Source organism: Pongo abelii, chromosome 7 (genome assembly GCF_028885655.2).
Source record: "Pongo abelii isolate AG06213 chromosome 7, NHGRI_mPonAbe1-v2.0_pri, whole genome shotgun sequence".
Classification (NCBI taxonomy): domain Eukaryota; kingdom Metazoa; phylum Chordata; class Mammalia; order Primates; family Hominidae; genus Pongo; species Pongo abelii.
In genome coordinates, this window is record NC_071992.2 from 70,191,744 (window position 1) to 70,217,380 (window position 25,637).

A 25,637-nucleotide genomic window follows, 5' to 3' on the forward strand; every position below is an offset into this window, starting at 1 on the left:
TTTTGTTTTGTTTTTTTGAGACAGAGTCTCACTGTCGCCCAGGCTGGAGTGCAGTGATGCGATCTCAGCTCACTGCAACCTCCACCTCCCTGGTTCAAGCAATTCCCCTGTCTCAGCCTCCCAAGTAGCTAGGATTAGAGGCACACCCCACCACACCTGGCTAATTTTTTTTTTTTAGTAGAGACGGGGTTTCACCATGTTGGCCAGACTGGTCTCAAACTCCTGACCTCAGGCAATCTGCCCACCTCAGCCTCCCAAAATGTTGGGATTACAGGCATGAGCCACCGTTCCCAGCTGTAGTTTTCTTTACTTGTAGTGTTTCTATCTGGCTTTGGTCTAAAGGTAATTCTTGAATGAAGTAGGAATTGTTCCCTTCTTTTCAGTATTTTGAGAGTATTTGAGAAGGATTTATGTTAATTCCTCTTTAAATATTTGGTAAAATTTACCAGGGAATCCATCAGATACCTGGGTTTTTCTTTGTTAGATGGTTTTGCCTAACAGATGCTATCTCCTTACTAGTGACAGGTCTGTTCAAATTTTTTATTTCTTTATGATTCAGTCTTGGTAGATTTTGTATTTCTAGGAATTTGTCCACTTCTTTTAGATTACCCAATTCTAATTGGCATACAACTCTTCACAGTATTCTCTTATAATTCTTTTTACTTCTGTAAAATTGGTAGTGATGTCCCAACTTTTGCTACTGATTTTAATAATTGAGGTTCTCTTTTTTTTCTTAATCTAGCTAAAGATTTGTCAATTTTGTGGATCCTTTTAAAGAGCTAACTTTTGGTTTTCTTGATTTTCTCTATTGTTTTTCTATTCTCTATTTTATTTCTGCTCTAATTATTATTATTTCCTTTCTCCTGCAAGATTTATGTTTAGTTTGTTCTACTTTTTATAGTTTCTTAAGGTGTAAAGTTAGATTATTGATTTGAGATCTTATTTTTCAATGTGAGCATTTATATCTATAGATGTTTTAGCTTAGCATTGCTTTGCTGCATCTATTAGTTTTTGCTATGTTGTTTTTTCATTTTTATTTGTCTCAAGATATTTTATAATTTCCCTTGTGATTTCTTCTTTGACCCACTGGTTAAGTGTATATTGTTTAAGCCTGGGCAACATAGCAAGACTTCATCTCTACTAAAAAAAATAAAATAAAATAAAATAGCCAGGCATGATGGCACACACCCATAGTCCCAGCTACCTGAGAAGCTGATATAGGAGGGTCCCTTGCGCCCAGGAGTTCCAGGTTGCAGTGAGCTATGATTGCACCATGATACTCCTGCCTGGGCAACAGAACAAGACCCCATCTCAAAAAAAACAAATTTTTAAAAAATAAAAATAAAGAATATGTAGTTTAATTTCCACATATTTGTGAATTTTACAGATTTCCCTCTGCTATTCATTTCTAGTTTCATCTCATTGTGATCTGAAAAGATACTTTCTATAATTTCAGTCCTTTTAAATGGTTTAGGACCTGTTTTGTGGCCTAATGTATGGTTTATCCTGGAGAACGTTGCATGTGTGCTTAAGAAAAATGTATTTTCTGCTGAAGTCCTTTATTTCCTTATTAATCTTCTTTTTGGTTGAACAATCTGATTTTTAAAAACAGGAAAACTAAAACAGATACTAAGATACATGAAGTAATTTGTTCTAAATCAGGCCATGTCCATCATGACACCAAATAATCTTCCTATATCAAAATATATATTTGAACTTTTAAAGCAGCTTTTTCAAGAGCTGTCATATGTGGTCATACAGGTTCTGCACTACTCAACATAAATGTGTGCAAATGCTTTAACTTCCAACTGGCAGTAGCCACCATTTTATAGCTCTGAAGTAATTGAAAGACGGAATGAGATTCCCCTCCCAAGACACAGCCTGTATCCTTTCAGAGGTTTTGTGTGTGTGTGTGTGTGCCCCCTCTCCCACGAATCCATGAAATGCAAATGAAACCCAACAGGTGTTTTCTCTCAGCCCGCAGGGCATCTGAGAGGACTTGGGACAGTGGGTGATGTAGGGAGAGGACTCCTGAATCAGTCTGGCATCTCTACTAACTAGAGATCAAATAGATAGGCCTGAAAGGCTCACAGCAAAAAATCAGATACCAGCCACAAGGTTTCCCACTCAAGACCTCAGCCAGAAGGAAAAGCTGCAGGTCAGGCACACACTATAGACCTGTACTGCAGTGCCTTGATCAGTCACTACCCTCAGCAGCAGTACTGACTTCATGTATGCCTTCCTTTCTCTTAGTCTCTTATTAAGAGCCTGGCTGAAGCCCTAGGAAGGTCAACACCCCGTCTTCCACCTTGCACCACTTTTGTTTAAGATCTCATCTTGTTAATAGTGTAGAGATCATTTAATGTGCATACCAGTCCATTATCTGCCCATGACCTATTTCCCCTTTCCCTAACTAATATCTGAGAAAAGCTGATTTTGTGCCTGCTTGACTCAGACATGAAGTCCATTCTGCCCTCATTGTGTTTCAACTCAGAGATGAAAAGTCCATGCAGACCTACTGTGTATATGCGTTGGTTTAGATTTTTGATGAAGTATATAATGCAAGCAATAGACTGTGAATGCAGCATTTATTGCATTCCACGGAAAATACAGTGACTATGCTGGTTCACTGCTGATAGAATATTCTGCAAGGACAATTACTACTTGCTTTTATCCAATGACAAGAATTATTTAATGAGTTAAATTTTTTTTTCACTTTGGCTTCTTGGAAGCTCAGTTAATATCAGCTTAGGGTTGTGGTGTCACTTTTTTTTTCTTATTCTCTATCAATCATTTACTGAGATATGTTTCTTTATGATTATCTGGTTCAAGTCTTTTTTACAAGTTTATCATTCAGAATAAGCTTAATGGGGACTATTGGCCTCAGAATGATCACATGATTGTCATAGCCATTGGACCACATATATAACAGCATCGCCAAATTTTTCAGTCCCTTGTATTGTACTAACCCCAAAAGTCTGAGACATGTATAAATCCAGAGTTTTTGTTGAGAACTTAGACTTGGCTTCTTTAATACTATCAAAGCACCCCTATACATATATTTATAAAAGCTGAAAATAATTGATTCTCATTAATTTTCTTTTTTATTATTATTACTGTTGGATTTTTTTTTATTATTATACTTTAAGTTTTAGGGTACATGTGCACAACGTGCAGGTTAGTTACATATGTATACATGTGCCATGTTGGTATGCTGCACCCAGTAACTCGTCATTTAACATTAGGTATATCTCCAAATGCTATCCCTACCACCTCCCCCCACCTCACAACAGGCCCCAGTGTGTGATGTTCCCCTTCCTGTGTCCATGTGTTCTCATTGTTCGATTCCCACCTATGAGTGAGAACATGTGGTATTTGGTTTTTTGTCCCTGCGATAGTTTGCTGAGAATGATGGTTTCCAGCTTCATCCATGTCCCTGCAAAGGACATGAACTCATCATTTCTTGTGGCTGCATAGTATTCCATGGTGTATATGTACCACATTTTCTTAATCCAATCTATCCTTATTGGACATTTGGGTTGGTTCCAAGTCTTTGCTATTGTGAATAGTGCCGCAATAAACATATGTGTGCATGTGTCTTTATAGCAGCATGACTTATAATCCTTTGGGTATATACCCAGTAGTAGGATGGCTGGGTCAAATGGTATTTCTAGTTCTAGATCCCTGAGGAATTGCCACACTGACTTCCACAAGGGTTGAACTAGTTTACAGTCCCACCAACAGTGTAAAAGTGTCCCTATTTCTCCACGATTCTCATCCATTTTCAAAGATTTAGAAAGAGCCTTCAATGTGGAATTGGTCATTTCCATTTAAAAGTCTCTGTCTTTTATTGCTAGCTAGCATACAAATTCCTAATTGAAAAACCTTTACAAGCAGTGATGGCATGAATTGAACTTACTTCTGTCCTATTAGGGACATGTCTTGGTCAGGAAAGGAATGCACGTTGGATTCTTAATGATTTGTGTTTTATATGGTCTGTCCTCAAGGGCTATTTCAGTCCCCAGGATGCTAATAAGCAGTCCCTGATCCAGGTCATTTGTATTTTTTTATCAGCAAAAACAGCATCCAAGCCATACTTCAATTTAGAACATCTCTAAATTCAATTCTGTTCAATTCAATACAATTTATCAAATAATTATCAATTGTGCTAGGCATTTTCTGTTTCTGGAAGTGCAGCAATGAATACACCTCAGTCCCTACCCTCATGAATGGCACAAAAGAGAAAGGCTGACAAATAGCTCAACAATTAAGTCACACAGAGGAGGAGGTTCTTTCTGGCCACCAGTGGGGAGAGGACAGGATGGGTTTCTCAAAGGAGATGGCCCAAGCCAGCATCACAGACTTGTCAGCCTGGAAGGATGATGGAGGACTAGACCCAGATACAGTTCAGAGAACACAAGAGGTTCAAGAGAGAAGGAGGAGGTGGAGGCCCTGAGCATTCCCAGGGGCTAGTCTGGGGCAACCCAAGGTGGGCATTCAGTAAGTGTTTACTGAATTGAACAACTGAGTATAAAGAAATCAGAAAAGAACACAACAATGTGAAAATAAATGGAATCATCGCTGCTTATTCATCAGGGTCACTGAATTCAGGCTACAGACCGCCTGGGACAGGGGATTCGTGTACTGACTTGACTTTGAGGTGAGTCTTAGTATAAAGCAACCCTCCATTTTTCCAATGAAAGGAGAACATATAAAACAGTTTTGAAGCCAACTTAAGTATATAAACTTTTGGAGCTGGAGATGAAATAGCTGAATGTCAATGTATACTATTTAATTCATTATCTTAGTCACAAATACGAATCAAATAATATATGGATTGAAAAAGTTTACTTCTTTCCTTCATCATCATTTTTCAGTCTTCTAGAAGGCATAGTTGGGGAGCACTGCCTCTGTCCTCTGCTGCCTATTGAAGACGTAGCACTGCTCTGAACAGGCGTGTGAGGCGCTTACTAGAGACAACACCTGACCAAGGTTCTTTCTTGCCATTTATGATCTTCAGAGCTACTCACTATGTTGCTTTAAGAGGTTGATTTGTAAGATCCAAAACTTAATTGTGAACTCATACTTCCCAGGAATGCTTCTTAAACTGAATTAAATTTCTGTACTTCCTTTTTTGTTTCCATCTTGTCCTTCTTTGTTTCACTGGTTCTGTCAGTAAATCTCTATAATCAGCCCGAACGTGCAATGATTTAGGTCACTTCAAATATGTAGGCCTTCCCAAACAGATTTTGTTATTTAAAAAATACAGTAATTAACAGAGCACCTCAAAATTTGGCAGGTCTGCTAAAAGGTGACTCCTATTCCTAGGAGTGTGTATGGGGAAGAATCTCTCTACAATCATCCATGACAAATGTGAAAGTAATTCACATAAGCTGGTGAAAGGCTTATTTATCTCTAAAAATAAGGTTATACTAGAAAAGATTGGCTGGAGTGGCCTTGGTACTCCTGAACCTGGAAGCTGGTTATCACACGCCAAGTTTCTAAAGGCTGCCAAAGTGCCAGCCATTTCATCCCCTAAGAACCCTAGACTAGAAGGATCCTTGATAGGTCTGATCATCTGTCCTTTTGGGAAGGAAGGCATCTCTCACAGCCAGCGATTTTCTAAAAGAAAGTTCATAGTGCTCCTGGTTAACCAAGACTGTGAGGTTCTTTCCTTTGGGCTTTGTTTTCTGAATGATGGAGGTAATACCTAGTGTTTGTAAAACTCTAGTTTACAAAGCACTTCCACAGCCTCTCTCTCCCCTACTCCCAGCACAGTCCTTGGAGTTAAGAGCAGAACCTACTTGGGCTTCAGGTGACACATCCACACCCAGCAGGCAGAATGGCCCCTGTGTCTCCCCTCCCAGGGGCAGGAGAGACACCCACAGGCTGAGTCCTCAGGGAAGGTCAATGCTGCAAGAAGGCCACGCAGAAGGCCTAGGTGGCAGAGAGGATGGAAAGGGACAAAGCGGCTTCCTGAGCCAGGATCCCAGGAGTCCTCCAGGTGGGCAAAGGGGTCCTCCAGGTGGAGAAAGGAGACCTGAAATCACGAGAGAGAGGAAGGGGGTCTCCAAGCAGAAAGTGGACAAGAAGCAGGGAGGGCGCAATTCTGGAAGGACTTGGTATGTCATTTATCTTGTGGGGACATAAATAGGGAGTCCTTGAAGGGTTTTCAGCTGGGGAGATATTTGATCAGATTTCCATCGTAGACAGTTCATTTTAATTACAAACTAAAAACCCCATGGGAGGGAGAGGGGTTACCAGGAGGACAGATAGGAGGCTGCATCTGATGGGGTCCTAAACTCAGGGATGGGCAGATGGGAATGAAGAGGAGTCCACTCTCCCAAAGCCCTGCAGGGCCCCAGTGTGGCCCCCTCCGACCCCACATCTGATCCTAAATCCTAAACTGTGTCAGCTCAGATCAAGCTGCTGTTCCGGAAAAAGAGCAGTGAGTTACTCTCCTCTCGAAGGTGATCTTCATCATATTATTAGATGCTCTCATAGTCTGTCTTTCTCAGGAAAAACTCTTTCCTTTTTCGAAAGCCCTGAGCATTTCCCAGAGACAGCATGTAAAGGAGCATGCCAAGTGATGCCCTAAGAGTTGCAGGAGCAATGGCCCAGGTCCCGTGCCCTGTGATGAGAAGGGTGACTGAGAAGTCTAGGCCACTTCTGAGCCCTTGGGTTCCTCACACGATGGGCTTTCTCCCAGCCAGTCCAACCATTAGAGCAGAGAATGCTACCCATCCATGTCCTCAGGGTATTGAGTTGTTTTTTGTAAATCACCTAGAAAGGCATTGCTGGGCTTGAAAGCACAATTTATTGCTGCATTATTAAATGGTCCCAGCAGCAAGCCACGTTCTTTTTATTGACAGAGTAAAAATGAAGCAACCTAAGGGGTGGGATGCTGGAAAATAGGACAGAAGCTGCAGTTCTAGTCCCTTCCCACACCAGACACACAGAAAAAAGCCCTTTTCCTGCTCCCCCTGAACCCCGCAGGCCAAGGAACCAATTCTATATTCGAGATCCTTAGAGAAAGCTACTGTGTGTAAAAGGTGAGGTATTTTTAAAAGGCATCCATTTCTGCCAGAAATTATTTGCAGAATGAAGCCAGGAAACATAAGCAATCAAAAGCAGACAAAGAAAGTGTCCATTGAGGTCCCAGGACCTCAGAAGGGTTTGGACAGGCATTCCCTCTACCTTCTGCCTTCCCCCAACCAGCCCCTTGTCCCCAAGTCCTTCCCTTTCTGCCTCCTTTTCAGCATTGGGAGGAACCCCCACATACAGGGACCCTATATTATGAGCTCGGCCATGCTCTCCTTTCTTGTACACAATTCAGGAAAATCCTGAGGAATGAAGCCACTAAAAGCTGCTTCTGTCTCAGACTTCTCTGCAAATCCTGGAACAGCTTTGACTTCGCCCTTCCTTTTTTCCAACAAAGTGGCCTCTATTGCATAGGCCTTTAAGCCAATAATATTAAGTACACATTCTGCACAGGTAAATAATGGCCAGTATTTTTCCTCATACTTTGAGCTTATTTTTAAAAATATTATCCTGTCAAAAGCATTTCTTTTATATCTCTAAGGAAGAAAAAAATATTTATTCTGTAGCTTATACCTTTTATTGTATTCTTTCTCTGTCATGCTATCCTATTCAAACCAACTTTCTCCAATAAAATTTCCTTCAATCCCAGGGCATTGAAAAGCTCCAGAGGGGGAGTGGAGTGGGGAGGGCAAAACTGCAAGCAAAGCTAGGATTCAGAATGGCCAATTATATTTATAGAGAAACTTTTCTGTTCATAAACTACTCTAACGGACACATGGTGTCACTGATTCTCACTCACTCAAATCCATGAAAAATGGGTGAAGTCAAGTGACTCGCCCAGAGGCACACAGTTCCAGAAGTGACCTCTGCATCCTCTAGATGCATCCTCCATGGAAATTGCTTCCCCACCCTCACTGTCATCTTCGCCCAAGTATTGAGATACCTCCCGCCTCTGTCTGGAGGGTCCCCTTCCCTCTGGCACACTCTGCCCACTCAGGGATCATATACGCACCTTGCCAGGTGGCTGCCAAAGGTGCCACTGCCTCAGGTGCCACTGCCTCAGGATGATACCCAAGTCCCTTTGTCTGGGATGTCATGACCACAGCCTCCTGCCTCCTCTGGCCAGCCCTCCTCAGCCCTGCCTCAGACACACCCAGGCCAGCCTCAGCCACACCTGCAAGCTTTGGCCTGTGCCCATCTCTTCTTGAGTTGCCTTTCCCCTCCTGGACCAAGCCTTAGTGCACAGGTTCTCTCTTCTCTACACTCTGCTCACTATGCTGTAAATATATATGTTGCAAATATATGTCTGTCTTCCACGCTGATTTTTCAGTTCCTCTAGGGAACGATGTTTGTGTCCTTAGTGCCTGGCACTTAGTAGGTGTTCAGTAAACATTTATGAGACGAAAGAATTGAGAGAGGGATGGAGAGAGGAGGAAAAAGTGAGGAGGATCTGAGTCTGGGCCTTCTGAGTGTAACCTGCAGGTCACTGGAACACAGCTACCAATACACCCCTCCACGGATGGGCACGCCAGTGTGTTCTCTCTGGGGTCTCTCTTTGGGAAACTCTCCCACCACAGGCGTTCTTTCTGCCTTCCTCTCTACCAGGTAGGCAGAGACTCGTTTAAGCAGACTCCCAGCTCTCCTACCAGAAAAGGGCTTCAGGTCTCAAGGTTCACAAATGCAAATATTGGCGCCACCTTGTGTGATCATGAGCATCCCACACCAGCACCGCCTTTACTTGTGCCACCTACCCCAACACCTGCCGCCAAAGCATGTCTTGTGCTCCTTAGTTTCATTTACCCTGGTCCCAGTGTGAGGCAGTGTGAATGTCACCATTTCTCATCTTCTGGGCCCCCTTCCAAGTCCTCAAAGCATGAATAACTCTGAATGTGGGTGAGTGGATAGTAGTTCTCCTTAGAATTCACACTTGATTGCAGACCCAAGGGATGCAGACTCACTCTCCCAGGGATGCACTCATTACACATTCCCCTAAATAGGCCAGTAACTGTCAATATTAGTGATGCTTGAGGATGTTTTGTGGCATGTGGGCCATCGAATTCACATGCATGGCAGACTACAAAGGCACCTTAGGGACATCTAGGAAGGAGGAACAGCTAAATTTCCATCTCAGAGGCTTTGGCCAGCATGGTCGGGGGTGAGGCTGGATGGAAGAGCTGCCCTTCCCACAAATAGGGGCAGAATGAAGCGCCCAGGGGACCAGCCTGAACCTATCATGCCTGTTCACTCTGCAAGTGCTTGCCTGCTGTCCTGGAAATAATCAGGAAGTGTATCGAGATGTGGCATCTGCGGTCCTTAACAGATACCCACAGGTGGAAAGAGTCCCTTTTCAAGAGGTTTATTCATGTCCAGATTCCACCTTGTGTATAGGATGTGCTGACACCAAGAGGTTCCATAGGTTTGTTTGGTTGTTTGGCTGGCCACCGTGCCTCTGGGCTTTCATGCATACAGCACCACCTATGCCCACACTCTAACTATCTAAAAAGGTTTCTTTGAGTTACCAGGTTTCACAATTGGTCTAAAATGTTTCGATGCATATAGGAAAAAGTGTTAAGGACTTCAAAGTCAGAAAAATGTGGGTGTAAATCCTGCTTCTGTTACATGTTAGAAATGTGTCCACCAGTGAAATGAGTGAGGGGCCAGGAAACTGAGGCCCATGGGCCACATCCAGCCCACCTCCTATTTTTTCATCTGTTTATTTATGGCTGTGTTCTTTCAATAACAGCCAAGCCAAATGCTTGTGACAGAGACCCATATGGCTGCCAAAGCCCAAAATATATATCTGGGCCTCTACAGAAAAAGTGTGCCACCCCTGGGTAAGATTATTTCACTTCTCTAACCCTCAGTTTTTTCATCTGTATAATGGACAAAATATTTACATTGAAGAAGTAGTGCTGTGAGAAATAAATGAGAAAAAGTCAGACACATAGCAATGCTTGCTTGCTACATGCTGGGATTCTTTTTTTTTTTTTTTTTTTTTGAGAAGGAGTCTCACTCACTCTTGTGACCCAGGTTGGAGTGCAATGGCATGATCTCGGCTCACTGTAACCTCCACCTCCCAGGTTCAAGTGATGATCCTGCCTCAGCCTCCCGAGTAGCTGGGATTACAGGCATGTGCCATCATGCCAGGCTAATTTTTGTATTTTTAATAGAGACGGGGTTTCACCACGTTGGCCAGACTGGTCTCGAATTCCTGACCTCAAGTGATCCACCCACCTCGGCCTCCCAAAGCATGCTGGGATCATTAAATGCAGATTAACCTTGCCGTTTTCTAGCCATGTCATTCATGGACAGGTAAGAAAGGGACACAGCTTGTCTTCCTGTCTCCATCCGTGTTTCCCTCTTCATTTCTCACCTGCCCCTGAAAGTAGAAAAGCAACAAAAAAACAAACAAAAAAATCATGCAGTGTCTTTTTTTTAAACGTGGGATAGAAAATAAACTTACCCTAAACAAAAACTTAATTCTATTGGGCATCTCAGGTTACTTATTGTATCATCATTTTATTTTTAGTGTAAAATTAATCACGCAATATGTAGTACTGAACAAAGAAGAGGGCCTTCTTGCTTTCTCCCATTTACAGAATTTTTTTCTCAAAGAAAGCATTGTTTAGATAGTCTCAAATTCCCACACTTAAAATATTTGTCTTCTTGAGAAATTTTAATAAAAAACTAAATTTTATAATAGAATGGAGCTATGTGAGATTATCTGAGATAAGTTTTCCCAACCAGAAGGAAATACTCTTCCATATTTGTCAAGAAGGAGGAGAGACACTTTGCTTCTCCCAACAACTTCCTTCAACTCTTTTTATATTAAAACTTTTTTAATTTCAATTCATTGTTTTCCTTATCATCTCCTCAGCAGCCTTACAATTTGCCTTGCAAAGAAGTAGAAATCCTCCAAATGGATTACCAAAAGAAAGTATATCCCTACCAAAACTAAACATATTAAAGCATTTAAATATTTTTAATCAGAACTATTACAAGGTTTAAAACAGAGATAAAATGGCTTCAGTGCAGGGATACTGAGAAAGCCCTAGACCCGGTGGAGCTTGTATTACCTTCCTTCCCTTCACTGCACTCAGCAAAGATCTGAGCGTAGAGGGTGTCATGTTTTTTTTTCAATTATTACCTTCCTTCAACTAGGTTAATTAGCTATGATTCCAGCCAAGAGGATCTACTGCTTTTATACTTGTAACTAAAAGACAATCTCTAAACACATTGCAGAAATGGGAAACCATTCTGGCTCTGGTTATTCATTTTGTGACCTGCTACTCTTAGATCATATGATTCAACTCAAATATGGAACTGTCTTTCCTCAGGCAAAAATCCAAGAAGACTAGGAGGCCTCTTTTAGATCAGAAAGTGCAAAGAGGAGAAAAGTATGGCTTTCCTCCCAGGTGCTTGTGCCTCTGATCCATTTTGTGAAAAGAATCCAAAATCAGTCCTTTGGCCTTGGCACCAATATGGTTGCTACAGGCCTACAGGAATTAATGTGAGGGAAGCCCATTAGGGAGCAGGTGCCTAAAGAGGGGACAAGAGTTAAAGACCTCCAGGGTCCTCCACAGCCTGCCATGTACCCTGTGAGTGTGAACTGTGGGAGATATGAGACCTCCCTGCACTTGTGAGTCTCATGCTCTGGTTTTTGGTGAAGGTAACCATACCAATCCATTGTGGTGGATGGAGCTTTGGAAGCAGGAGTTCTGATGCCTGTTCTCCTTGCTAATTACATGAGTATGGGCAAGTCATTTAACCTCTCTTTGGTTCTGTTGCCTGTTTGCAAAAAACAATACTTGCCTCAAAGTGTTATTGTGACATTTAAATTGCACAAAGGCTGTAGTTGCCTAACATATCACTGTGCACAAAGCAAGGGCCCAACAAATGCTTGTTCCTTCTTAATTTGTCTATGATTATGAGCCTCATATGCACTAAAGAAACTATAAAATTGCTTGACTGCAAAAAATCAATATTATACTGCCATCTAAAATTCAGTATTGTGTTTGTTAGTGAGTTGGTTTACTTAGAAACTATGCCTTTAGGGGAAAAAATTATGGTGAGAGTGTGAGGAGAAGATATATGTGTAATGAATGGTCATGTGATCATCTTACCTCTATAGTAAGGTTATGTTGTAAATCATCCATTCTTAAAACTACTTGTGAGAAGATACTTTAAATTTCCTCTAAAAATGTTGAAATCAACAGAAAGGATGAAGAAATGGGGAGAGAAAAAGGGAAGTCAAGACGTTTGCAATGATGTTGGGAAGACAGGGAAATGATATGAGAAAAGCTACTGTATGGCAAATGTACTCATTCATTAAAACGTCAAAAAAACAATAGATGTTGACAAGGATGTGGAGAAAAGGGAATGCTTATACACTGTTGGTGGGAATGTCAATCAGTACAACTTTTATGGAAAACAGTATGGAGATTTCTCAAAGAACTAAAATTAGAACTATCATTCCATCCAGCAATCTCACTACTTGGTACATACCCAAAGGGAAGGAAATGATTATACTGAAAAGACACCTGCACTTGTATGTTGATCGTGGCACTATTCACAATAGCAAAAATATGGAGTCAGCCTAAGTGTCCATCAAGGGAGGATTGGATTAAAAAAATGTGGTACATGTACACCATGGAAATACCATGCAGGCATAAAAAAGACTGAAATCATGTTTTTTGCAGCAACATAGATGGAACTGGGGGCCACTATCCTAAGTGAAATAACTCAGAAACAGGAAGTCAAATACCACATGTTCTCACTCACAAGTCAGAGCTAAACAATGGGTACATGTGGACATATGGAGTGGAATAATAGACATTGGAAACTCCAAAAGGTAGGAAAGTGGAGGGGGGTGAGAGCTGAAAAATTACCTCTCAGGCACAATGTTTACTATTTGAGTGATGGGTACACATAGAAGCCCAGACTTTACCACAGCACAACATATGCACGCAAGAAATCTGTACTTGTGCTCTGTCAATATATACAAAGGAAAAAATTAAAGTTTTTTTTTTAAATGAGAGGGGAAAACGCACTAATTTAGGAAGTTAATAGGCAAGCAGAGAGACAGGTGCTGGGGATACCGTGGTGAGCCATAGGCTGCACACCCTCCCTCCTGGGGTCACATCCGTCAGTACCCACACAGATATAGAGCTACAGCAGTCATGCCAAGGTATGTTAGGACCAATGCAGGGTGTTAGGGGCTAGAAAAGGTTTCCTGAAGGAATGAATGATGCTTCAACTGAAAACTGAGGAATGAGTGGGAATTCACTGGAGAGAGAGGCTTTTCAAGGGAGAGCACAGTATTTTCTATCTGTGGGAAAAGAATGCGGCTTTATGTAGCATTTAAGAAATGGAGAGATGGCAATGTGGCTGGAGCACAGAGAGGCAGGTATAAGACAAGGCAGGAGAGCTCCGGTGGGCCCAGAGAGCTGCCAGGTCGGGCCTTACAAGCTGTCCTGAGAAAGTCCCAGCCATCAGCACAGCTGTTCTGGCTCTGGAAATAAAGAGAAAGAAGTCAATGAGAGCCCTTTAGTTGATTCCATATGAAGGGTCCATTTGTTGTTTTATTCTCTCTGCTTTTTTGTATGTTTGTAAATGTTCATGATAGTAAATTTTTAAGTTAGAACAACAACAAAAAAAAGACCTTCTCACCAGCTGCAATTTGGTTGTGAATGTGGGCCAGTGACCAGAAGTTTCTCTGAGAGTGCAAACCTTGGCTTGCTTGTCGCAGGGGAAGGTTACGGCCTCCTTAGGGAGAAAAAAAAAAAAAGACAAGCTCATTCTCTTCATGGAAGAATCAAAGAATTCGAGCACTTGGTTAATTTACTGAGCCTCTTCCATCTAGGGAATTAGGCTGTACATCCTATGAAGCATGCTCTGGGGATTTCCACGAATTCTTGTTTACACTCAGACCACAAACAACACAACAGGAGTTCAGATTTTATTAAACAGTGATTTGGCATTTGCAGCTCAAACTGAAATTGCAAAGAAGCAGAAGAGAGGAACAATAAAGAATTGTGCAAATCTTTTCAACACTTCATTCTCTCTGTGGTTCTGGCTCTACATTTGGAATACTCTTTTTTTTCCTTCCGTCCTTCCTTCTTTTCCCTCTAAGTGCCAATTCTGAATATATGTTAAGCACTTTGCCATGCTCAAGGGGACAGAAAGATAAACAGGTATTTATCCCTGCCTAAAAGACCCCCTGTAGTGAGAAATACAATAATTAAACAAGCACAAAATGAAGCATAATTATAAACTGGGATCCATGCTCTTAAGGAACAGGAATGGGTGCTTGGTATGGAAACATGTCTGTGGAGAGAACCAATTTACATCTGGGGGCCAGAGATAGCCCTCTCCTAGTCTAGAGGTTTCAAAATCAAAGGGACTCAGATTATAATGTTTTCCAGGGGGGTTTTACAACCGACATTAACCCTTTATCCATTATTTCCAACAGGAAATAACGCATAAGTTGGGATGATAGAGTTTTTGCCCACCACACACACCTGCTCTCAACCATACTCTAAGCTATCATTTTTTATAATCCTAATACACAGAATTCTCTATCTCTCTCATTTAAACTGCTTTTAGACACAAATTAGAGGAAGGTTATAGGAAAGCAATTTACTGGTGATGAAAAGCAGAGTTTAGTGATGTTGAGTCCGTCTAATGGGCGCTGTGGGAAGCCTTGAAATCGAATCTGAATTTGGAGCAAAGCCACAGGAATCAGAGCAAAGGTAAAGAAAAGAATAGTTAGAGCAGACAACTGGCATTTAAATAGAGTACCTTCCTTTCTTATTCTGAGCTTTACTTGTGCTTTAAGAACATATGTGGAGTTAGATTTGGGGAACACCAAACATGTCATTAATACAACTTTTTTTTTTTTTTTTTGAGATAGAGTCTCACTCTGTCGCCCAGGCTGGAGTGGAGTGGTGCGATCTTGGCTCACTGCAAGCTCCGCCTCCTGGGTTCACGTAACACAACTATTTTTTAAATAATTTAATTCCATACTATGTTCAATAAGAAGAGGAAATAGGGGAGAGCAGAGTTAAAGTAGGGGAGGAGGGGAAAGAAGGGGAGGAAAACAAAGGCATGAAGAGAGATGCCCTAAAGGGAACATACACCCATGAGAAGCAAAAAGAAGAGGGAAGAAACTCAAAATTTTGTTGTGCACTTGGACCACATCATATTGATTTCTATCAGTTCCCCTTCCAATGCTAATTCGCTAATGAGCTAGCATTAGACCCATAACCCTTATTCTGAAAAATCTTTATTGAAAATGGACAAGTATCTTAGACATCTTTTGAGAAACTAGCCTCTGGCTTACTCAGCAGTGTCTACAATAATTCAGATGCACAAATCTGAAGGGCTAGAAGTAGCTATCTCCTAGTCTAGAGTTTCAAAATGAAAACTCTGGGATTATAATACTTCCAAATTCCTTTACCACCCTTATTCAAAAAAAAAAGAATCTCTCTACATACATATCTATTTGATAATCAGTTCAAAATGATGGAATAAACTGTCATACCAACTTTACGGTCATTGAACTGTTGTATTCAAAGTCAGATTGATTAGTCAGGCTGTGATACAGTAAGAAAGCAAAGACATCTGGATCAGCCCAACTCAGTTCAGTGACAGAAGCAATGCCCCAAAATGGTGCACATTATGAACACATGGATTTGGGTGACTTTGGACATGGCATTTCAGTCAAGCTGCACATAAAATCCTTTTCTTAGAACTGTGGCCACCTATCTGGAAATTCATGTTCCCTCTAATTCTGAGAAGGACATTACACTAGCAACAGGGGGGATAAAGGGAAGAAGAATTGTGTTCTTTCCACGAGAAGGCAAATGTTGTCACCTACAGCCAGATTGCTTCCAGGTATTTCATCGTAGGCCCGTGGAGTTTCAGGTCTCACAGACACACAGTTGTGGGGCTCAGAAAGGCTGAGTCCAGATGGGCATTTGCTCTCTGCTGGGTTCAAGACATGGAGTGACTGAGGTCACCCAGAAAAAGGCTGAGAAGGGAAGAGGACTGAGGACTGCATCCCAAGCAATGCCAGTAGCTAAAGGACAACCAGACCAAAATGGGGGAACAAGAAACAACAGGAGAGAAAACAGGAGACACGTCTGAAATAAAGAAGAGGAGAGAGAAAAAAATCACACGAATGGTGTTTCTTGGGATAAAGGAGGCTTGTTACATGTTTGTAAGATCTGGGGAAGGCGTTATTATAGAGGAGGAGATGGAATCCAGAGAAAGGCAGGTTAACTGTTAGCGCCCTTGTTTAGGAAGCAGGAGGGTTCGCTTTGGAGAAGGACAATTTTCACCCAAGATAACTGGGAGGCAGGAGAGAGGGAAGATAACCTCTCAAAGTGAGACTCAATTTCTTTTGTATAAAATAAGATTATTGCACTAGGTAAGCTCTAAGGTCTTATCACCTATGTTCACATTTTAAGAAATAATATATAATCCCTTTTAGTCCCCTGTAGCTGTTTTTATAGCTTGATCTTAAAAGCAAGTTTTCATGAGTGATATACTATTCATTACTTTGGAAGAAAAGACTGACAGACCCATTATATATTTTTTCCTGGGGCCACTGAAGGAATCGTCATATTTTAGTATATTGATGGTCCTGAAAAAAATACATTGTTCAATGTCACTTATATATTCCTGCCAAGGAATGCAACCATGAAGAAGCAGCAGGTAAACCCAAAATGAGGAACACCTTTTTTTTCTTTTTTTCTTATTTTCAAGTACTATACTCTTTAAACAATGTCAGTGTCATAAAGGCAAAGAAAGTATTTGGAAATATCCCAGATTAAAAAAACTGAATTAATACAACAACTAAATGTAGTATCTGATTCTAGACTTGATCCTGTATAGGGGAGAAAAATTTTGGAATGGCCATTGTTAATGTCAATTGGTGAAACTAGAATACTGATCGTGGATTTTTTTAAAGTACTGTATCAATGTTAAATTGATTGAAGTTGATAACTTTATGCGGTTATGTAAGAGAATGCCCCTATTCATAGGAAATAAACACTGGTATATCTTAGGGTAAATGACCATAATGTATGCATTTAATCGCAAATGGGTAAAAGAGAGAGACAGAGACAGAGAGAGGGCAATGATAAAGTCAGTTGACAATTGGGGCAAATGAAATATAGATGTTCAATACAATATTTCTATTCTTATAATTTTTCTGTAAGTTTGAAATTATTTTCAAATAACAACTTAAAATACACATTAATAGCTAAAGGAGTGCTCAGAGTCCTGTGTTCCAGCACCGTGCCACTGCACATCAGAAGCTCCAGAGAACTCTAAGAATAAGGCTGTGACTTGCTGAGGAAGTCTGTCTTGGCATTGGAAAAAATTGAGCTCGTATTATTTGTATAAAGAGCAAAAGAACTAAGTGTTCTGTGGCAGTTGTGAATTTGTGAAGTTGTAAGGGTCTTAACTTGTATATGACCCCATATTTTCTGCTCAGCATATATTTGTCTTATAAAAATCAATTGTTAAACAGACGAAAAAGTAAATAATAATCAAAGGAAGGCCCAGCACGGTGGCTCACGCCTAAAATCCTAGCACTTTGGGAGGCCAAGGCGGGAGGATCACTTGAAGCAAGGAGTTTGAGACCAGCCTGGCCAACATAGTGAAACCCCCTCTCTACTAAAAATACAAAACTTAGCCAGGCATGGTGGCACACGCCTATGGTCCCAGCTACTCAGGAGGCTGGGGCATGAGGATTGCTTGAACCCAGGAGGTGACGGCTACAGTGAGCTGAGATTGTGCCCCTGCACTCCAGCCAGAGTGAGACTCTGTCTCAAAAAATCATCATCATCATCATCATCATCATCATCATCATCAACAAAGGAAGAAGAGAAATTCTCATTGCTAAAGCAGAGAATTCATAAAGGGGGTATCACGGGGACATGAAATTTCCCTTTGGTGTAGATTTTTTAAATTGTAAGATATAGAGAGAGCAAAGCTGATAGAAAGCCTTCATTTTTCTACGGCTACAGTATCATCTTAACAAGTTCCTGGAGTGTCAAACGCAGGCTGAATTACTCTTTTAGGACATGCAATAAAAGGGGTAGAGATTACAGGGTAATTTGAAGGAGGCTAATGTTTCTATTCTTTTAAATCTGACAACAGATCATATCATAATTTCATGATACTGTGTACTTAAAGTTTTCTTACTATTTTTTCACTGCTTTGGAAAGCAGCCTTAAGTAACGCCTTCCTGTGCAAACTGGTAGAACCATTCTGACCACCCCGCCAACAACCCCGCTTTGGTTGGCGCGAGCCTGGCCGGCGGTGCAGTTATCTTCCTGAAGGCGGCGCTGTGCCCCAGCTGTGCTGAAGGAGGCCGGCGTGCAGAAAGGGGAGGGGCGTTGCCGGGCAGAAACCGAGCTGGGCGCCCCGTTTAAAAGCACAAAGGGAGCATAGTCTAGTGAGAAGGTACACGTTTGCAAATGGTACACGTAAGGAGAGAGATATGAGCGGCTTCTATGCCCTACAAAGGCGTCGAAATTAAAACGGCACAACCTTTTGTTCTTAGATCCCCAACTGATAATAAAGATGTTCGCGTAGTCATTATCCCATTACCTTTTATTTCGCATTTCTCTCACCTTCTTTTGTCATTTTTTAAACTTTTTCTCCTTCCCCCTCTTTTCACTCCAGAATTTGTTTTATAATTGATGTCGGTGTTTTCTGTTGCTTAGAAATTAAATTATCAGAAACTCCTTTGTATACTGGTCTCTAACTGACCTATAAATAGCACCACAGCTGCCTGTGACTTACAGCAATTAAAGATTTTTGTGCTAGCCAGAAAAAGAAAAGAAGAGAAAAACCTGAAGGTCCCAGTGTAGCATGTCTAGTTGTTCTGCTGGCTTTATTGGGAAGAAATATGAGAAAGGGCTCTTGGAAAATATTTTCCTTACCAATAATTGTTCTTTGGAGTTCACCTTACACAAGGAGGATGTATCAGAAATAATTATTGGAGTTGAATGTGTTTCCTGTCAATTAGTGTGAGCTTTTTCCACAAGAGTACTTTCTTTTCATTTTTCAAGGATCATAGACAACAGCTCTTCTCTATAAAAATATTTTTTAATAAAAAGTACCAATTCCATTATAAGATCTTGGCAATCAACATATCTTCTATTATTTCCAAAAGAAGAGGAAGGCTTTAATGGGGCCTGGTTATGACTAATAATAGATTTGGTGAAGAAAAAGCCAGCCGGACTTTAAAATAGATGAGAGCATTCTTAGTCTTGGTGAGTCTTGGTTCCGCTCATTAGGGAAGCCAGCTGCAATGCAGATCGGCATACCGTTTCCATGACAGAGGAATTTCCCATAAGAGCTCTCTCCTAAAGGAGGCCAGTGTGTTTTTAGGTGAGCCCTGGCCACATCTGGACCATAGAGATGAACTGTGCCACACAGGAGGTGGAACAAGAGTCGAGGAAAACAATAAAAATGACTTTTAACATTTGAAAGCCTACTTTTAGAGGGAATACCAACCAAATGGGGCCAATAAAATGATAAAATAAGAGAAGTGATTGAAAAATAATTTCAGCACAATCTTTAATCTATGCAGAGCTAAGAGATGGAAGACAGGGAACCGACATGTCTTCTTTTATGGGAAAGGCAATAAGGAACAGATAAAGGCTGTAGGAAGAGTGCCAGATTGCACTAGGACAAACTGTGCACCAGGTATCACAAGAAACATTGTCAAGGGTGTTGTACAGACACCTTTTATTTTTAAGAATGCATAAACTGTCTTTTGTGAATAAACTACATTTAATCCTGCTTATAAGCAGAAAGATAAACCAGGTAGTCCCTGGTTTCTTGTGATTATATATCCCCTTCAATCATGGAATCACAAAGCTGACAAGGAGCTTTGGAGATCACCCACTTTATAAATGAGGACACCTATTTTAACAATACCCCAAAGTCATGAGGGTAGTAAGTGGCAAAGTTGAAGCAGCAACCCAGTTCTGACAGCCTCCGGTCCATGGTTATTTTCCCACTTCACAAAACTACCTCCTTAGTCCATTTACACCAAATACAGAAAGTTAAACTCCACCCCATTTCCAGGCCTCACACCCATGCTGGGTTTGAGTAGCATTCCTATTAGCTTCATGACTTTTCCATATGGGTGAGCCTTAGAGAGAACAGATAGGAAGATCCCCATCTGAGTTAAAACCCAAAGAAATTCCTGGCTAACATGGTGAAACCCTGTCTCTACTAAAATATAAAAAATTAGCCAGGCATGGTAGTGGGCGCCTGTAGTCCCAGCTACTGGGGAGGCTGAGGCAGGAGAATGGCGTGAACCCAGGAGGCAGAGCTTGCAGTGAGCAGAGATGGCGCCACTGCACTCTATCCTGGGCGACAGAGCGAGACTCTGTCACAAAAAAAAAAAAAAAAAAGAAATTAAAAGCCTTTTGCTGAGGTCAAAGCCAGCCTTCCCCAAGCCCCCAGCTCTGTGTGACTTCCAGGGGGCATTGCTGCAACTGATTTTTGACAGACTGTCTTCCTGTTTGCCTTTGTAGGTTTCACAGCGGCAGCTTCCCTTGTGTCCCTGGCCTGGGCCTTGGCCTCCTACCAGAAGGCCCTCCGGGACTCTCGAGATGACAAGAAGCCCATCAGCTACATGGCCGTCATCATCCAGTTCTGCTGGCACTTCTTCACCATCGCCGCCAGGGTCATCACGTTTGCCCTTTTTGCCTCGGTTTTCCAGCTGTACTTTGGGATCTTCATCGTCCTTCACTGGTGCATCATGACCTTCTGGATCGTCCACTGTGAGACAGAATTCTGTATCACCAAATGGGAAGAGATTGTGTTCGACATGGTGGTGGGGATTATCTATATCTTCAGTTGGTTCAATGTCAAGGAAGGCAGGACACGCTGCAGGTTATTCATTTACTATTTTGTGATCCTTTTGGAAAATACAGCCTTGAGTGCCCTCTGGTACCTCTACAAGGCTCCCCAGATTGCAGACGCATTTGCCATTCCAGCGCTGTGTGTGGTGTTCAGCAGCTTTTTAACTGGCGTTGTTTTTATGCTGATGTATTATGCCTTCTTTCATCCCAATGGACCCAGATTCGGGCAGTCACCAAGTTGTGCTTGTGAGGACCCAGCCGCTGCCTTCACTTTGCCCCCAGACGTGGCCACAAGCACCCTACGGTCAATCTCCAACAACCGCAGTGTTGTCAGTGACCGCGATCAGAAATTCGCAGAGCGGGATGGGTGTGTACCTGTCTTTCAAGTGAGGCCCACTGCCCCATCCACCCCATCATCTCGCCCACCACGGATTGAAGAATCAGTCATTAAAATTGACTTGTTCAGGAATAGGTACCCAGCATGGGAGAGACATGTTTTGGACCGAAGCCTCCGAAAGGCTATTTTAGCTTTTGAATGTTCCCCATCTCCTCCAAGGCTGCAGTACAAAGATGATGCCCTTATTCAGGAGCGGTTGGAGTACGAAACCACTTTATAAAGCAAAACGAGTTGCAGGACCCACAACATCCAGATGAAGGGGTGACAGCAGGGCTGTGGCCATACTGACACTTCATCCTAGAGCAGGGCAGTGAGCTGTGAAGTTCCTAGTGGGACCGTCATCACCATTATCATTTGATCCTGTCGGCTGGGGGCGGCTGGTCTCCTTCCAAAGCAGCTGCACCCGAGAGTCTCTGACTCCACCTGAAAGAATGACGCTGGCTTAGTAGGACTCTCCATTGCTACCAAACTCCTCCTGCACAGTCTTGGGTGCACCCACCAGAGGGTATTATTATTATGGAAACATTTTGCCTCCAGTCATTAGGGTGTCTTGATGGCGTTAACTGATCTTTCCATAAAAATAGATTCAGTCATACACACACACACTAACACACATAAGTTACACCAGTCCTCTGTCAAAAAAGCTTAGGTGACTTTTCTTGATGCAAAGCTCTGATTCCCACAGGAATATAAAGACAAAGAAAGAGGGAAACATCCCTCGAGAAAAAAAATAGTATTGCTTAGAAAAGAATTCATAAACCATTTTCTCATTTGGAAATCCATACCATGTGTGAAAATCCTATCCAACGGACAGCAAACCCAAATGTTGTCTACACATGTGTCAGCATTGATGGAGTGGTTCATTTTCTACACATTTCAGGATTTGTTTTGTATTTTAAATTTTCAGTTGCGGACATCCTTTTTGACAGAAATCCTATGCAGCCCATGTACGGCTTTCAACAAGACCAAGGAGCTCAATAACTTCATGATGTAAATTAAATAGTAATCATGATTCAGTATTCAATTGCAAAAATGTAACAGGTACACAAAGAGGAAGTGGGGAAAAGGGCAAAATGAGAGTCTGATTCCCAGGCATGTGCAGCGCCCATTGGGACATAACGGCAGTGCGGCGCGAGCCAGAGGAATGGGCTGGAACCGGATCTGTTTCCAGACGCAGAATGAGTGGCTCTGTGTGACCATAGGCAGACGCTGACTCTGGAAGACTCCGTGCCACTCCTTTCTAGTGCCAAACACCATCCAACCACAGGACTGAGGTGGAAGCCCCAAACAACTGAGAATGAGTGGCATGAGCCCCCTAAAAGCAGGCTAGAGAACGAGGAATCAAGTTCTCCACTGTGTACAGACTTTTCCTCCCCCCAATCCAAGGTCAAAGTGATGTGTCTTTTAGAGGCTTTGGGACACTTTTTAGTAAGTATGAGCAGACAAATGCAATGAATATGCTATGAAAAAACCCTTCTGAACTGAAAGAGGGCTTATCACTATATCCAGCTAAGATTTGTATTTGAATCATCTGTAAAGTCGCACTCTTACAACAAGCTTCTGGGTTTTAAATACCTCCGTACAGCAAGTAAACGTTCCCCGCTTTCTGTTCTCAGTGTCCTCGGTCATGGTGCTTTTCGTTGCATTAAAAGTGCCGGTCAAACTTTGATAGTATTTTTTTATAGTTGGTGCAGAGTGGAATAACTCATGGATTATTTCAATATTTTTGTAATAAAAAATATAGGGTATACACATAGGCATCATCACATTTTTTATAGACCTGGAATCGTTTAAAATACTTTAAGCATCATAATTACTTGGGATGTCAGAAACTGGTCCACAAATTCCATCAGCCTGCCTCAGCAGATTGAAAACATTTGTCTCTTGCAAGATCACCCTACTTTGCAAGTTGGTGCCCCCAGGAACCTGGCCAGGGGTGCTATCAGAATATCAGGTGAAGAGAGAATCAGCTTAAATAGAAAGGGCTTTTCAAGACTGGCCAATGTTTCCCAGGAAATCAAAGATGTAAATGATTACTTTCATCCATCCATTATAACAAACCTGACCACAGTGGAAGATGTCTTAAACTTCCTTCCCTGGTTTTATATTAACCCAACTGATAGATTAAGTATTAGTCAAACCACTAAAAAAGAAAAAGAAAAAAGTTTAACTTAATTATTCGGTTATTGGGACCTAATTCACATAAAGCAGTCCAGTTCTCTAGCCACCACCTGTAATGGGTGTGTCATCCAGAGACTGTGTCCCCACAATGACATCCACAGGAAGTAACAGAGGGCTCAACCTAGGACTTCTTTTGGTACAAAGCCCCAAATCAATTTTTTTTTAAAATAGACAATTTTTATAAGTAGACATACTTCCTAGTACTCCATGATTTGATCCTCCAAGCAAGATTTCCACTAAAAAATACTAATCTTTTGTTGGAATGTGGAAAGATTACCTAGTCACCAGTAAAGGCCCAGGAAAAGGCTCTTCTTGTCAGCACATGGTGAAAACATTCCACCCCCACTGTAGAAGGAAAAAATGATTTTGGCAAATTCTTCGCTTTTGTGCAGAACCTTGAGTTATTAGCTTCATTGTTTCCAAGACAACTTTTAACTGATGATCTTTGGAAATTGAGTTTCTCAGTTGAACTGTACCTTTGATTCTATGAGTAAATCACAGATTACAATCTAATAGAGTCAATCAATCAACACAAACCCAACAGGCCCCATCATGCTTCAATCATGTAAGTTCTAAGTTATTTCTCAACTTGATCCCTCATTCAACATGTTAAGAGTCAGAATGAATACTATGTCAATGAAAAATGGTGTACTGTGCTTTGACTTGGAGGTGAGATTGGCAGTCAGGAGAATGTAAGGAGGTTGAATTTTTCAGTGATTTCCCAAATACTGTAAATACTCTGTTATCTGACATATTTGGAGATTATGATGTTTTAATTAGGCATGAATTCTTATTAAGGAAAGAACATATCCACGATGCGATGAATTACAACCTTTCAAAAGATTACAAGAGCAAAACAACTTACTCTAGAAATAAATCATGGTTTAGCCTTGCTTCCATGATTCAGGAAGCACTACACTGCCATCAGACTGTTGTGGTAATAACAACTTTTACTCATTTTCTAGATGCACAGATAACAGAGAGTTTAAAGTATTCGGATTTAAAGAGACATCGTCAATGTACAAAGAAACAAAGTTTAATTTTTGTATTTATATTTTAATTCTAACATTTCCTTTTCAATCTGCCATTAAACCCTCCACAGACAGTAACTGGAGAATCCCAAAGGAAAATATTGGAAATGCTGGGTTCCTTATCTGCAGGCTCCTTTCCGTGTCTGAGTCCACTTTGATTCCATTTAAGAGAGAGATCTGCTCTTACTCACTTTTTGCACAGGATCAGGAAATTTTCTAAAGGAACAACATTGTAATTTGTTTTACTTCTAAACTTGCATTTCTAAATATGAAACCATGTTTAATGAATATATATAATGTGTGTGTATCTTAACCATAGTGACACTTTAAGTGTTTGTGTGAAAGAAAAGGAAATAATTTTTCCATGTAAGTCAAAGTTTAGTCTCCCAAAATGACTATGACCTTTAAATCTTCTTTGCTTATTTACTTAACTACATACTGTCTAGTTCAGTAGCACTGACTTTGCAGACACTTAGTTACTACTCATTTGTGATAAACGCTGTTAACCCAACAAACATAATAAATTCTCTTACTGACATGGCAAGAATATACAATTCAAGTATTAGCAAAAGATAATCTGAAGATAAAAGTAAAATGAAGTATTTTTCTAAATGCCCAATTTATTTTGCTCTATGAGTAAAGGAAGTGATTGCACAGAACAATTAAAAGTGAATGAGAATAGTTGAAAACTCAATGGCTGTTTTTTAAAAATGATATGTGCCTTTAAGTGTGTGTGTGTACATACATATATGTATATATACGTACCTATATACGTAGGTACACACACACACACACACACTTTCCAACTAAAGTAACAGAGATGAAAAGGATAAAGTATATACTGCTTTTGAATGCATATAAAGTGGTATGTTACGCATATAAAGTATACATAAACTTTTTAGAAAAGAAGCATTTTCCTACTCCTTTTTCAAAACCAACCCAAGCTTACAGTCCATCTATAAGACCAACACACTTACGAACTTCAGTTGGAAATACCTAAATATAATTCAGCACTTCTTAGCTCGAATGAGTTTTATCACTTCTTAAGGATCTCATCTTTTAAACAGCTGAATAAAATAGTTCTGTGTCACT

At 41.1% G+C, this 25,637-nt stretch overlaps 1 protein-coding gene across 1 annotated transcript in view; it reads left to right on the plus strand.

The window, feature by feature from the left end:
* The window catches only part of XKR4 (XK related 4), a 412,195-nt gene extending 389,547 nt beyond the window's left edge, over positions 1 to 22,648 (plus strand). The window contains exon 3 of the mRNA XM_002819087.6: positions 20,607 to 22,648. Coding sequence (XP_002819133.4) covers positions 20,607 to 21,553 — 947 coding nt within the window. The 3' untranslated portion in view covers positions 21,554 to 22,648. The remainder of the gene's footprint in view (positions 1 to 20,606) is intronic.
* Positions 22,649 to 25,637: the final 2,989 nt, after the last annotated feature.